The sequence below is a fragment of the Anas acuta genome, chromosome 5 (genome assembly GCF_963932015.1).
Source record: "Anas acuta chromosome 5, bAnaAcu1.1, whole genome shotgun sequence".
NCBI classification, from domain to species: Eukaryota; Metazoa; Chordata; class Aves; order Anseriformes; family Anatidae; genus Anas; species Anas acuta.
Window position 1 is genome coordinate 12,514,216 of NC_088983.1, and position 14,861 is coordinate 12,529,076.

At 36.8% G+C, this 14,861-nt stretch overlaps 1 protein-coding gene across 4 annotated transcripts in view; it reads right to left on the reverse strand.

Moving 5' to 3' along the window:
* Nucleotides 1–14,861, reverse strand: part of WDR25 (WD repeat domain 25) — a 66,810-nt gene that overhangs the window by 50,334 nt on the left and 1,615 nt on the right. For 3 of the 4 annotated variants that reach the window (XM_068682762.1, XM_068682763.1, XM_068682764.1), the window contains exon 2: nucleotides 13,433–14,207. In XM_068682762.1, the coding sequence (XP_068538863.1) occupies nucleotides 13,433–14,149 (717 nt within the window). In that variant the 5' untranslated portion in view covers nucleotides 14,150–14,207. Of the gene's footprint in view, nucleotides 1–6,625; nucleotides 6,788–13,432; nucleotides 14,208–14,861 lie in introns of those variants that run through there. The other variant, XM_068682765.1, reaches the window with a different exon arrangement.

A 14,861-nucleotide genomic window follows, 5' to 3' on the forward strand; every position in this document is an offset into this window, starting at 1 on the left:
AAGTCTCTGGACATTAACAACTGTGAGAATTATGACCATGTTGCCATACTCCTACTGAAGACACAAGTTCAGATAAAAGTGATCTTCGGCCAAAGTAGTCAACAAAATCACAACTCTAGTTCTCCAATAAGCAGTGCTAAAGGCACATTTCAGGAAGAAAAAAAGCTCAACCTACTCAGGCTTATCCAGGAAAAGAAATGCAGTGAAGGAGTAAGACTTAGTATAGATCTTTCTTGCCCTTCTGCATTCTATGTAAGAACTCCAGAAGATATTGTTGAAATACTTGGTCAAAATTCAGTAACAGTCACTTTTGGAAAGTTGTGCGTGAACCACTTCCAGTCCCACACAAAGCGGTCAGCAGAATAAAACCAGCAGCAGGAGGTTACGTTACACCAACATCACCAAGCAAACATTAGCATGAAGCAAGTCAGGTCATCCAAGCAGGCACTAATGGAAGGCCAGCTGCTATGGTACCACATCCTTAAAGCTCCTGAAGATTTTAATCCCCTCAGAGAAGCTGGGCACTCTCCAAGGGGTATTGCTTTTTAGAACAATCCAGCTAGGAAATAGAAGGGATAAATAAGAAGGAAAACTGCAGACCTATGGCAAGATAATAATATTTGACATTGCAGTGGAATAAATGTGTAAATTTCTGATACTCAAAACAGAAGTTACAGCAAATTAAGAGGAAAATAACATTTTAAAACATGTTTTTCACCATGGAAATTCATCTCCTCTACACAGATGGCACGACAGTATTGTACCATGCAGATCATAACCCAGCGTGCAGACTACACGTGCTACTTACTAGAATCATTTAAAAATCCACATCAAGTAATCTCTGAAGTAATATGGAAACTGATACTGAAGGAGCCTTGAGTCTAACACTAGGTATTAGGCACTCTGAATGAAACACCAGAAATTTTCAGCCAGAATATCAAACAAAAGTTGCAAGGACAGTTGAGGCAAAGCAGACCAAACAGTAAGATTCATATGATCAGACTTCATGTGATATTTTAATTATCTGTGCCAAACAATCTGTTTTAGCTTAATTCCACTATTTGCAGAAAAAGGGGTATTCTTACCAAATGCTGAAAAAGGCAGGAAGCCAAGAAAAAAGCACCACAAGCTAGAGATTTTTTTTTGTTGTTTCCCCTCTGAAAACAGGCAAACTTTACATTACAAAGCTCACATAAAAGGCAGTCTGTAAATAAGTAGCTAAAGGATACTTAAAATCATTGCTTTATCAGAGAATCTGCCTTTCACAACAAAGTATTTCTGCCACTGACTGCCATCTTTTAACGTAGTTTGTTCTTTACTGTGCAGAAGGATTCTGAGATAATCACTCCTGAATTGAACCACAGATTCTCCATAAATTATTAACCTTATGGAAGATACTTATACAGATTAATTTTTCACCAAAAAACAATATAGCATTTATACATCTGTGCTGGGCAGACAGCACAACAGAACTAACTTCCCCTCACACACCAAAACAAAGCGAAGAATTCGCACCTATTCTGCAGTTACCCTTTAAGTGGTTTGTGACTAATCATCATAATATGGCTAACCCTGTAGATGCATCTCAAATGGAAAGTTTCTGAAAAATGAAAAAAAGCAGAAGTTACAATATATTCGTAAATCAGTTCATGATTTAAGCTATGGTTTGTTGTACAATATGGAAAGTGAGAAATATTTGGGCAGAAGGAGAAGCCAAGTACAGCAAAAGCACTTAAGTCCCCATCCCCAACTGTATACCACATATACTAAATTTCTGGCTTAAGAAAGAATACAAAATTCACTTCAGATAAATAAACTACTTTATATTAGGCATATTTGGGATGACATGGTTAAAGCAGAGCATTTGATGCATGTAAATGAAGTAATACAAGGGAAATTAATATATAATGACAAGTAACTTTCATAGGTGACTTCAGAACACCAAATTTTCTATTGCTGTACCATATAGGAGAAGAATAACATAGCTTGCATTTGGCTGTTTCTCATCAATGTCACAGTAATAATAGCACATTAAGAATGATAACAGATTCAAAATACCTAAAAGCACAGTCACAGTAGTGGTCACTAGCAGTTAATAATTGTGCCCAAAACACTTAAGCAATCAATATCTTGCCAGCAGGCAAAGGAGAAGAACTCCAGGAGAAGCGTACATGTATTATAACTCCCCAGGAGATGATTAGCTAAATTGCTATAGCCATTTATTAAATAATCTGATTTTCCTTTCACCTCAATGTATCATATTCATTAGCATCAATCACTTCCAAGTCACATACATCTATGCTCTATTAAAAGTGAGGATTCCTCGTAAGTGTTAAAACACCTCAATTTCAGACTTAGAATGCTTCAGAGGCAAATTGTACATCGTGGTAAGCATCCTCGATTCCTACAGGGTAATTAAGGCCTGGATAGATACATTCAAAGACTTACTTGCACCCTGCAGATTTTGTACATCCATTACTGGAGTAAGAAATGATGCTTTATTCAGAGAATAAGTACAGTCTTAGCAACTACACTACCAGCTTCTGAAACACTGCATATCTATTTGCTGTTGACATGTGAGCTATTTCAGAAAACAGAGGTAGAAAACTGCCATTTACCAACCCTTTGGGGGAGTTGTTTGTTTTTACATTAATAGTCACTGTTTAACTGAAGCTTAAGTTCAAAACATACCTGTTTGGACTGTATTCCTATATTATGCTACTGTATTTATATTAAACTTGTGATTCACCAAAGGGCACTCTACAGCTTTTTATACAGCTACATATACCAATATGATCAGATAACCATCTTTTTTATAAACACAGTCAATAAAACAATTAAGCACGAACACAAAAACCTAAAAGAAGCAATTCAAGCTGTCTCCTTCTTGCACATGATCCACTGGGAGATGACACAGCAGGGACAACAGCTAGTGGCCAAGCTCTGCCAAACCTAAATATCAGATGAAAGGCAGCTGTTCTATAGCACAGTCCTGCCAGATACTGCTAACAGTGCACATGCTTAATGTATTTCTACAATAGCACATAATAATGCATTGCTACAACAGTTCTAAAAATAATGTTGTGCTTGAGTACAAATCTCTACCCGTGAAAAATAGCCTAATCCCAATTCATGAGCAAATTCTGTCCCATCACCAACATAAACTGGTTGACTCTCTTATTTCGAGAAGCAGTTGCTTCATTCTTATTGCTCATGCTGATTTGAAGTAATATCTAACTATGAGGGACAGTGTACAGATAATGATTTAAAATAACCATCTGAAAGCCATCTTCCACCATATATCAGTTGGCTTGCTCAAGTCACTTTTTCATTACAACTGTTATTTTTTTCAGTAACAAAAGCCAGCTGCACCCAATGGTTTACCCCAAATCCATCACACAGCAGCAAGATTACAGAAGAAACTATGAATAACAAGTCCTACTTACAGCCAGGTTGACTACAAGAGTTTAGACACCACAATACATGGAAAAGGTTAAATAAAATACAAAACAAATCATTTGTGTATGCAAGCAATCACACAAAAGTCTTCCAGATAATGCTTGTTGATTAAGCTGGTATCACAAACACCAAGCTGGGGCAGAAGGCAGCTAGAAGCTCAGAAGCTCCAGAAAAAGCAAAGAGGTAATAAGCAAGAAATATCGTCAAGAAAGAGCAAGAAGACATGAAAAGTCTGGTTAGGGAGTCTGACAGAGTCACTGAAAAGAAAGTGAACAGAAGAGAAAGCAAGGAAATAAGTCATCAGAAATATAGAAGCTAGTAACGCACATCGCCTTATCATGCTGATTCCTCTCTAAATTAATGTCCTTACATTAGCCACTTATTTCTCTTCACAAATACGAAAACATTGTTTAAAAATGTAGAGTTCTCAAATTTAAATGCTTACTCAAAACTGTTAGAGAAATTTCCTTATGAGAAAGTAAGCACTTTTGGGAGGACTTTTTCAATTATCTGTATATGAGACGATTAAGCTGTAGGACTATAATAGCCTTATAGATTTACCTGCTTATAGTTTGTAGTTACAAATTACATTTTTCCCTGAGCAGCTCCAGGCCAGTTCTATATATAGCATGCAGAAACCTCAATAACCAGTCAGTAACACCGCTAACTAAATCTGCAGCAAGCTATTTCTCCACCAACAACCTTAAGCGTATCATTAAGGAAGACATATTGCTCACATGGCAAAAATTACATTCTAGCCACTAATCACAACATTTGCAATAAGAAAAATTATTTTAGTGAAGAAATGTTGATCTAGAAAAAGATAACAAGCCTAGAGAACAGGATAAATTCATAAATCTTACTTTATAAAGCAAGCTGGCACATATACACAGCTGGCACGTGTACAACATACAAGCACATGCAGTCTTCGTTATTTGTCATTCTCTCCCACCCCATTTATCTTTAATCTATTAGCCAATTGAAACATTTAAGAAAGGTAGAAAGTTTCTATAATTGCATTTTAGATATGTCCTGGGATTAAAAACAGTAGCTGGGTATAAAGTTAAAAAATAAATAAGTCTGCACCTTCCATCATGCATGTACTGGAAGACAAATCAAACAGTTCCAGACCAGCCACAAAATGCATTTCTCTTTGAAGATGGAGGATTACTGCAATGAAACATGATGTGTGTGATAGGAGATGGTAAGTCATTAGTTCCACAGTAGTGAAGCAAGATCTCTAAAGAACAAAGTTTTCATTAATGTTTCTTTTTCCCTTTAATTTAAAGGGAATCTATAACTAACACTTGTCTTTATAGCATAAATATATAAGACTGCCATTAAAGTTCTATTGGGCTTCATCTAAAAATCAAAAGGTAACAACCTTTGGTACATTTACTGATATTATAAGCTTAAAGAGGCAGCAATTTTACACATGCTAAAAATAAAGTCTTTTAAAAAGGAAAAAAAAAAAAAGAGAGACAAGAACAAAAATATATTATAAGTAATAGAAACTTCAGGCAAATTGCCTCTGCTCCTGATGCTGGATAAATCCAACACAAGTAATCTCTCTATAGAACCTGAAAAAAGTAGAGAAAAGCTTCTCAAAGATCTGTTTCCTTGACAACATTCACAGACCAACAGAGGTAGGGAATCCAAGTCATAAGATATCTTGTAGGTTTGTTAGCAGATTTCTTTAATATATATATAGCAGTATGTACAAGGCATCTGTAAAGCAAGACTTCTAGAAAAGAAGCAAACTTACACTGGTGTTATTTATATAAAAAGTATTTATATTAAACAGTAGAAACATTTGGAATTTCTCTACCAGTGATAAGGTTGATACTCCCACAATGCGTTAAAGCAACTTGAGAACATAAAACTATCCTACCTCTGTTTTGTCCAAGCTCCAAAAATCATTTCAACCAGGAATATTACTGAAGCATCTGGAAGGGAGATAACACCACAATATGCTTTTCCTATCTCAGATGATGTTCTGCTCCATAGAGCTGTCCACAGAGATCTGACATATAATTGAAGGGCTTAATTTATGACATTATCAGTTAAGCTTCATTAGGGACACTGCTCCGTTGCCATCTCTGTCACCAACATTTTCCTCTGCTAATGGGTTGGCTATGCTGGGAGGAGGACAGGGTTGCTTACTTGTCTGCTAAAGCCTACATAAGAGAGAAACAGTAAACAGTAGGAAGAGCTCTTAGCAGAAAGGAAGTGCAAAGCTCAGCAATTCAGAACAGACAGGTTTCTAAGAAAAAGGCAAACATTTAATATTTTTGATATTTCTGTAACTAATGAGTGACCAAAAACATCCTTCTATATAACATGAAGAAACAGAATCTCTTCTTCCATGACATTTTAAGGATATTCAATAGTCATACTCCATCCTTTAGGATTCCTGGAGAAAGAACGGCTTGTGAAATAGCACTGACCCAAGAGCCGTATCTCTGGTGCGTCTCACCTATTGTTACTTCACTCAATCTCAACCAAATTTCAGAGTTCTGAGAAGGACTTCATTGCCCCTCAAGGTTTAATCAAACTGAGCAGCTGAATAAAAAAAAAAAAAAAAAAAAAAGACACAGCAGAAGCCCTGAAGGACAGAGAAGTTGAAGAAAATCCACAGGTAGCCAGCCTCAAGACACAGCCAGACTCCATTAGTTCTACTGCTTTCAGAAGAGCTTTATTTTCTGAACTTTTCTTTAAGTAATTCCCACTTCTTCTGGAAAACACAGGTGTGTTAGCTGTACCATGAAGTATCCTTCTTCCCCTGCTTGTCTTCCCCAAAGCTACATCTTCAAACCTCACTGAGAGGTCTCACTGAGGGACCACTTCCAGCATGAAGTACTCCTCTAGTATTCCTCACAGAGACTCTAATTCAGGAGGCATTTCCAAGTGTGAAGTTGTGGTGGTTTTACCTAGCTAGGCAGCTGAACACCACCACAACTACTCCCTCTCCTCAGAAGAAGAAGGGAAGAAGAAAAGTTAAAAACAACTCATGGGTTGAGATAAGGATAATTTAATTAAAGGAATAAAATATTATTAAGGGAAAATTATGGTTAATTAAATAATGTAACTAAAGGAAAAAGGAAAAAAAAAAAAAGCAAAGGCCATGTAGAAATGCAGAGGAAATAAATTACCCCCTACTTCTCACCAACAAGTGATGCTTGACGACGTCCTTGAAGCAGGGCCTCAATGCACATAGCTGGTGTTCGAGAGGACAGACGTTTTCACAAGAGTCCACCCCTCCCCTTTTCTTCTTTTTCCCACCTTTGTTGCTGAGTGTGACACCATATGGCATGGAATATCCCTTTGGCTGGCTTAGGTCAGCTGCCCTGGTGATGTTCCCTCCTCACCTCTTGCCTGCCCCCATCCTGCTGGCTCTGGGGGGATTAGAAGAAGTCCTGATACTGTGCCAGCATTCCTCAGCCTTGGGCAAAACACTGGTGTGAAACCAATGCTGTTCTAGCTACACCTGCAGAGCACAGCATTGTATGGGCCACAGCAGGGAAAGTGAACTCCATCCCAGCCAGACCCAGTGCAGAAGTAAAACAAATGCCCTTAAAAACTGAAAACGTAACCCAGAAGCTGAGATATTCACTGCTTTTTTGCCTTTTTTGTTTAAACAAACAAAAATACCAATTTCTGTGCAAGCATTAGGATAAATTACAGTCTAAAGGAGTACTGAATTTAGTTCTGGTTAACGAAAAAGGAAAGAAAACAGTGGCCTACCAAACAGTGTAAAGATCAGGATGCTGCTGTTCATACTCAAAGAAACACACTCCTTTGAAAAATCCTTTGAGGCACAAGAGTGTGTCAACTACTAAGAACATAATAAAAACTATATAAGTCATCTCCAGCTGTGGATTCTGAGAAAGTGAACAAAGGCATTACAAGGATTTCCGTTTCCTTGACAACAGCATTGCTGGAAACAAGAAAATAATTAAAAAAATAAATCTCCGTGTAACAATGATCTCCAAACGTATCTAGATATTAACACACCAAAACATGTAACAACCCCACCAAGATTTTTGTGATGAAGAGACCAAAATCCACCACCCTCCCGAGTTGTTCTTTATCAACTTGCATTAATGGCTTTTGCAGAGCAGTTGGTTAAGAGCTGGCTCTTACCTCCTGACCTGTATTATCACCCAGACAGAATCACAGCCAGAAGCTTTTGTTCATGGTCAAGCACACTCCTTCCTGCATAATGTCCCTTTTCTTATAAAATAAGCGTTATGGGCAAAAATTATATGAAATAATTTCCTTAGAAAAATACCAAGGTATATAGAGAAAGGCTTTCAGCACTCAAGAAACTAGTATTACTATACACACATGTACCAAATAAATGTACTTTCATCCTAATAATCAGCGAGCTCAAAATCCTTGGGAAAAAAAAAATATATACATAGTTCTAAATAGAAAAGGGAACAAGGCACCATTAAGAAAAGTCAGGCTATTCTGAAATACTGAAGCTATTTAGTCACCTCTTCAACAAGAGAATGACAATGCCTTTTTCCACACACCCAGGTAAGCAGTACAGTCTCCAAAATGAGTTTCTTTTGCCTCTTCCAAGATAATGGGAAGAACTTCTTGTTACTTTTACAATACAGTATTAGAAGCGTACTGACATTGAACAGATCACTTTGAAAGTTCTTTCAATTAAAGTGTAATGCGTGCATTTAAGAGAAAGTCTCCCCAAATTCTCATTTTGTGCATCAGCTACAGTTAAAGGAGCATTGTCACAGATTTTAAAATCAATCTAAAAATCAGAATGCTTGGGGTACTAGCAGCATGGTATCTAACCCTGCTCTGTGAACAGCTTGAATCTAGCCTAGTGGTGACAAGGCTATAACCATCTGACAGCTACGTGAGTTTATAGGATGCAAGCTGGCAGCCTAAATTCAGTCGCCTTATTAACAGACAGGCATGTAGCAGAACAATGAGGAACAGTACCTATACTGGCTTCTTCCAATGAATTGCTTGCAGAAGTTTTGAAAACAAATGTCAGAACTTGTTACTCTGACACAGGGTTAACAGTAATGTCTAGAAAATCTCTATTGCCATCATGAGTGTCACACACATTATATGGATGAATAGGGCTATCATGTTCCACTGCTTCCAGCCTGCTACAGCAGGATGAAGAATAACAAATTAATGGAATATACTACTATGTCATCTTTGTCCTGCAGAACACACTACCACAAAAGAATAAAAGATTTTGAAAATCTGGGGGGGGGGGGGGGGAGGAAACGCTGGTTATATTATTGTTTCATTCACTCCATAAAGCAAAATCCATACATTAGATTTGACCGGTATAAGTTATATAACACTATAACACCTTGGAGCTAGCACCCTTAGACAAGATGGTCTCATAAGAGCAGAGAACTACTGAGTTAGGAAATTACAAAGATTAAATGCTTTGGAGCTCAGAAATCCCCTAACTTTCAAATGAGCACTGGCTAGAGGAGGATTTGAAGGCACCATAAATCTTTGCCAAATTCATTTTCTCTCGGCATCTACCTACTGACCCTACTAGAGACTGACCGCTGGGCAAGACCCTGCTACTTAAGACAAATTGCTGTATTCAATGACAACCTGTGATTTAGGATTTTATATTTAGGGTTCTAAACCAGAAATAACTAAATAGGGTTGATTTTCAGAAAGTTCTTAACATGCACACTACAAAAATTAGGTGCCTTTAATAACTGTGTTGTCTCAAAATTTATACAAAAATTACTAGCCAAGATATTAAAATCACAACCTCTATGTTTAAGTTAATAAAACCAAAAGCGGCAGTAGCATCCTTAATTTCAGTTAGAGCAGTTTTTGAAACAAAGGAAAAAAGTATTATCCCAAGAATCAAATCAGTTTAGACAAACATCAAGACAATCAAGTTTAGAATCCTTAGAATACATACTTAAACAAGAAAAAAGCTGCTGAAAGTTCAGTTAGAATGCATTAGCAAAGAAGAGCACTACCACACTCATTTGAATCACTGCTTCCAACCTAGGGAGCTGGCAAAAGAGGCAGGAAGCCTATCAGCTTCCCGTTTGAAAGGGGAAGCTCACAATTCAAAGAAAATTGAAGATAAAGGACTACTGCCAAAGCCTAAATATAACTTTATTTTCCATTCCCTACAAATTTAAAGCATGAAGATTTCTCCTAAATCTTCTGGATTGGAAGAATAGTGGGTAATTAACCTAAAATACCTATAGCTTCCCATATGAAGTTGCATCTTACTCTCAAGTCCCTATGAAGTTTACTTGTATCTTTAGCAACACATGCATAAACTTTAAATGTAATGTCTTTCAACACACAAAATGGAGGCAAACACTAAAATCTCCCATTCTTTAAAAGATTACCATCCCTTAGAAGTTACCATCCCCAAGATACTGAAGGGCCCCATCTGCTGGTAGGAGTTTTACTCTGGAGTATTACACCACTGAGCTGATACCTGATTTTTTCCAACAGTACCAGTTGAAAACTGCTTCGTTGGATTGTTTTCTTAAATGCAGCCATACACATTAAGAACAAACACGTATTATGGAAAAACAAAATCCTATGAAGCATTCCTTCCTAAATACGTAAGACATTTAAACAAAGCACTCCAGATGATCTTACCCAACACTAGCTTATTCTTCAGTCACCAGACTGAAAATATCAACTCAATTTTTGCAAACATTGTACTATGACTTACAGCGATTCATAAAGAAGATGGTAAAGTGCACACTAGTTAAACTTGGCAAACATAAAAGGAAGACTTATCTTGCCAGATTTAAACAGGATAGATACATAATACAAAAAAACATAATCAGTTCCATTTATATATTTCAAATATATCCCCGTGTGATAAGGAACATAAATATACAATAATTATTTATTCATAATAGCTTAGATGGGAATAAAGAAATTAAGATTTCTAAATTAAGACAGAAATACTTGGGTTTAGCTTTCTTCTCTATGTTAAAAAAAAAAAACAAGTTCTTAGTCTGTGATGAAAAATTTAAGAGAAGAATATTTAAACATAGAAGAACATAAAAGATGCAAAACTGTTTGGCTAAGTAATACAAAAATTGCTTATGACTATAGTTTAGTTTTGATTAAATGAAAAGACCTATGAGCACCACAGTCTGATCTGCTTAGACAGAACTCTCAGTTCTGAGAAATCTCCACTGATATTGGACTGATATCTTCAAAATATAAATAGCATGCTGTATAGACTGAAGTTAAGGACTGAATCCAAGATACTTACACAAAAATATTATTTTTCAGTTATTCACATGATTAACTGGAAGCACAAAGTTTTATGGCTCTGGATTACCTACTTGTCTCAATTGTATGAGGACTTTAGGCTTCTAACTATTGAGTCTATCCAAATCAGATACTCAAATACTGCAGACATCCTGAGTATCTGTTACCATGGATATTCCCATTAAAAGGAAAAAAGAACAAGCTTCCACTGCCTGCATTTAAACTATTAATTCCAAGCAGGTGTTTTTGGAAAAAAAAAAAAAAAAAAAAAGAACAAAAGGAAAAACTGAAGGAAGGTACGGGATTGAAAAAATAAATAAATAAAATAGTACATTTACATCTGTGTTTTCAATTGCTTGTTTTATGCTTACACCAGAAAATGGACAACTCCAGGCAATGGCAGACAGCCAAAAAAATTCCCAGAAGAGAAACCACTGCTGTCGTAGTCATTAGAGATTTATGGGCTCATGACCCTTGAAAGTTGGAGAAATTAGTTCCATAACATCCAGACTATGTTTAATCTAACTGTGCCCTCTACTGGCTCGAAAGGTATTTGTGTAAAGGCACAAACTTCAAAGATGATACTGCTCCTACCTTAAAACTTTAATCTCAGTACGAAACAGCAGTAAGAAGCATTTCTTTCTAGGTATTTCTCTACAGCTTACCTTTCAAAATACTGAGATGCATTTTAATAGGCTTCATAACAGTTATGTTGTCACTTTACTGATGTTTTAGATTCCCATACTCTGAACTGTGGTGAATATTACCACGTTGCATTTACACTTAATTTCCACAGTTTGGGGCACCTAAAGCAAATAGGTTCCTTCAAATAACAGCTTTACTGTTAAAGACTGCCTCCAGAGGTGGAAATATTGTTTTAGTAAATACAAGAATAAACCCTTCTTCCTGTTTGCAAAATAAAAACCAGACAGGCTATTACTCACTTTTTTTTTTTTTAATAATTTTACATAGCAATGACAATTTTCATTTATATTGTTTTATCAAGTTTAGTACATCCATCTATAATTACTTTCACTCATCACTGAAAGAAGGCTCTGGGATGGTAAACAAGCAGTATTTTAAAACGTTGTACATGTGCTTAAAGTCAAATTGAGACATATTGAAGTCAAAAAGTACATATAATTTTGTACAACCCAAATATACAATGCAGCTTGCCAAAAACATCCAACAGCACTTTTTGCATATCATATTTTCTGTCTAAGGTTGTTCTTCAGATAGCAATCAAGATTTAACCTATTCAGTATATAAAGGAAGACTTGCAAAGAAAAACAAGTGTACTTTTTTCTTCTGTTTCATCTTTATGAAAAAGATGGACAAAAATACTTTGGAAAGAATTACCTTACCGGTAAAAGTATTCAAAATTCACTAATATGACAGGTTATGCTTGCTAGAAGTGAAATTAAGAGAATAAGAGTTTGAAAAGATAAGCAATTGAGAGGAGGAAGTTTTATTCATACTATAGGTCCTGGATTTTCTTTTCTGTGAACAGCAGTGCTTTAATAGACATTAAGGAGGGAAAGAAAAAAAAAAAAAGAGCTATGTCTGAGATTCAAGAACACCACTGCTTCAGAGATGTGAAGTCAGCACTTATTTCACAGGGCCCCATGGCAAAAGTAAGAGACGGGAAAAGAAAAGAAACATCACTAAGATAAGAAGAATCAGATAGAAGACAAACTAAATGAAACTCAATTCTTTAGTACAAAAATAAAACAGCAAAAGGGCAAAGAAAACTCAACTTTAGTGAGAATTTATTGGGGTTGGAGTGTCAGAATGGCAGACCAGTATCAAATCAGAATTCAAATTACATTTTAAAGTTCCCTCCTCTATTTTTATTTTTATTTTTTTTTTTAGAAATATGCTAATACAAAGGCTGTTCTGCCAGCCTCTAAGCATTAAGATTCACTTAAAGCCCTGAATTTGAGAAGAAAGTTTTAGGGAACAGCAAGGAGCTGTGACAGAGGAGGGTCAGGCTGGGTGTTAGGAAAAGGTTCTGCGCCCAGAGGGTGGTCGGGCACTGGGACAGGCTCCCCAGGGTAGTGGTCACAGCACCGAGCCTGACGGAGCTTAAGAAGCATTTGGACAGCACTCGCAGACACATAGTCTGATTTTTTGTCCTTTTTGGAACCAGGAGCTCGACCCAATGATTCCTTGTGGGTCCCTTCCTACTCAGGATACCCTATGATTATGCAAGACTTACTGGATTGACTAAGTTAACAAAGAACTGAAACCAAATCACTGAAGTCAGAAGCAAAATACACTTTAAGTATTGAGTAGTTAACCCCTGAAACAAATTTAAAATGGAAAGACTCCTTAGATCATGAGAGGACACCTTTCTGCGATGTAAAACATCATTGTATTTCAGAGGAAAGATGCACAAGACCCAGCATAGCACCTGCAGCTGTAGTTACTTGGGCCTGGCAAAGTGCTGGCAGTCAGCTGTTCAGTGACTGTAGGCAGGACCTGCACCACAGTGCTTACATTATGAAATTACAGGACTGTAGGCACATTAAAGCATTAAGCTGAGAGTTCATAACAGGTCTGGTACAGAAAAGCATCTCCTCCAATTCTGAATATGGTGGAACTGCCAAACACACTGCCAAAAATACACTATTCCAAGAAGATCATTATTTAATACAGTGTTTTTAAGCTAGCTGATCAGTCCAAAAACCATCTTGGTTTACATTACCTTGATTGTTTTATCCATAGAAGCTGAGAGAAGCATGTGACTTTGTTCTCGTACCGGACACCACTGGATTTCATTAACAGGACTGCTGTGTTTAAACATATGAAACACTAAGCTTTTGGGGATTTCAGTTAATTTATACTTGGATCCCAAATATGGCTTAATTATTTCAGATATCTTTCTCACTGTCTGCTCTCCTGATACATCTTGCTTCACATCACAATTTGAGCTTTCACCTGGATCAGACTCTTTTTTTCCACAGGTACTGGAATTTTCTTGACGCAGTCTTTTGGGGATATATGGTCTAATTCCTTTTATAGTTGTGGGACTGTCTTGATGCACTCGCTTTTGGGAAGTGCCATTTCCAGAGTTTCTTGAAGAGCTCGATGTCTGTTCATAGTTTTTGTAGGGCACACATAATGCAGCATGGCTGGAGTATGCTTTCCTACAGTAAGGAGATGTCAAATCAGTGTTATTATTTGGTGCATAATGCTCAGGGAGATCTTCACAAACAATACTTATGCCAAAATTGTCAGTGTTCTCAGTAGGCTGCATTTCATATGTAGATTTTGTTCTCAAACTACCAGGTGCAAAGTATTGAACAGGCTTCACAGAAGAACTCGGAAGGCTTGTTTGTCTGCTAGAAGTACTGGGGACTTCAGTCTTTTCAGTTTCTGCCTCGGGGTCTGAATCATCATAAGCAACCAGTGATGAACTCATTATGGCTTGATATAGCAGACACCAGAAATCTCAGTGCTGGAATCTCCAAAGCAACCATCTACAATGAAAAATTGACCATTCAGAGTACAATTTATTATGGACTCCACAATACATGTAACTTAAAGATACAAATTATGCTTTTCTTAACAAAATCCATGAGTATTTTATTCCCATTTATTCCTGGAATGTATTCCTCTATTATAGCACATCTGTACATTCAATGGTGCAACATCATTTGCCTCCAAGCACTTTGCATACATTTTTAATGCATTGCAGAGATGCATTTGCATACCGCAAGACAAGGAGAAAATGAGTGTGGAAAGGAAAACAAACTTCCAGGGTAAGTACTGCAAATCACTTCCACCTTACTCGCAGTAGAACTCCCTCCTCCTCGCACATAAACGAGAGGGTGCAGTGGTTTAGGATGTTCATTTATAATAATACAAATACTACAGGTACTTTGGAGTAACAGTAACAGTTTCTTTCAACTTCTCCATGCTGCTAAGCATGAAGGGGTTCACTGGCTACTAAAAACAGTAAATGTGTTTTTGATCCACTTGGTAGTCTTACAGGATAAAGAATTTTTCCCACTACCTCCAGAGGTAGCTCTACATAGCCTTTAATGTAACAGGCATAGGCCAGAAGTTACACTGAATTTACTGCTCACATTTACTTATAGAAAATAAAGTTTACTGTGGAGCTAACTTTCTCA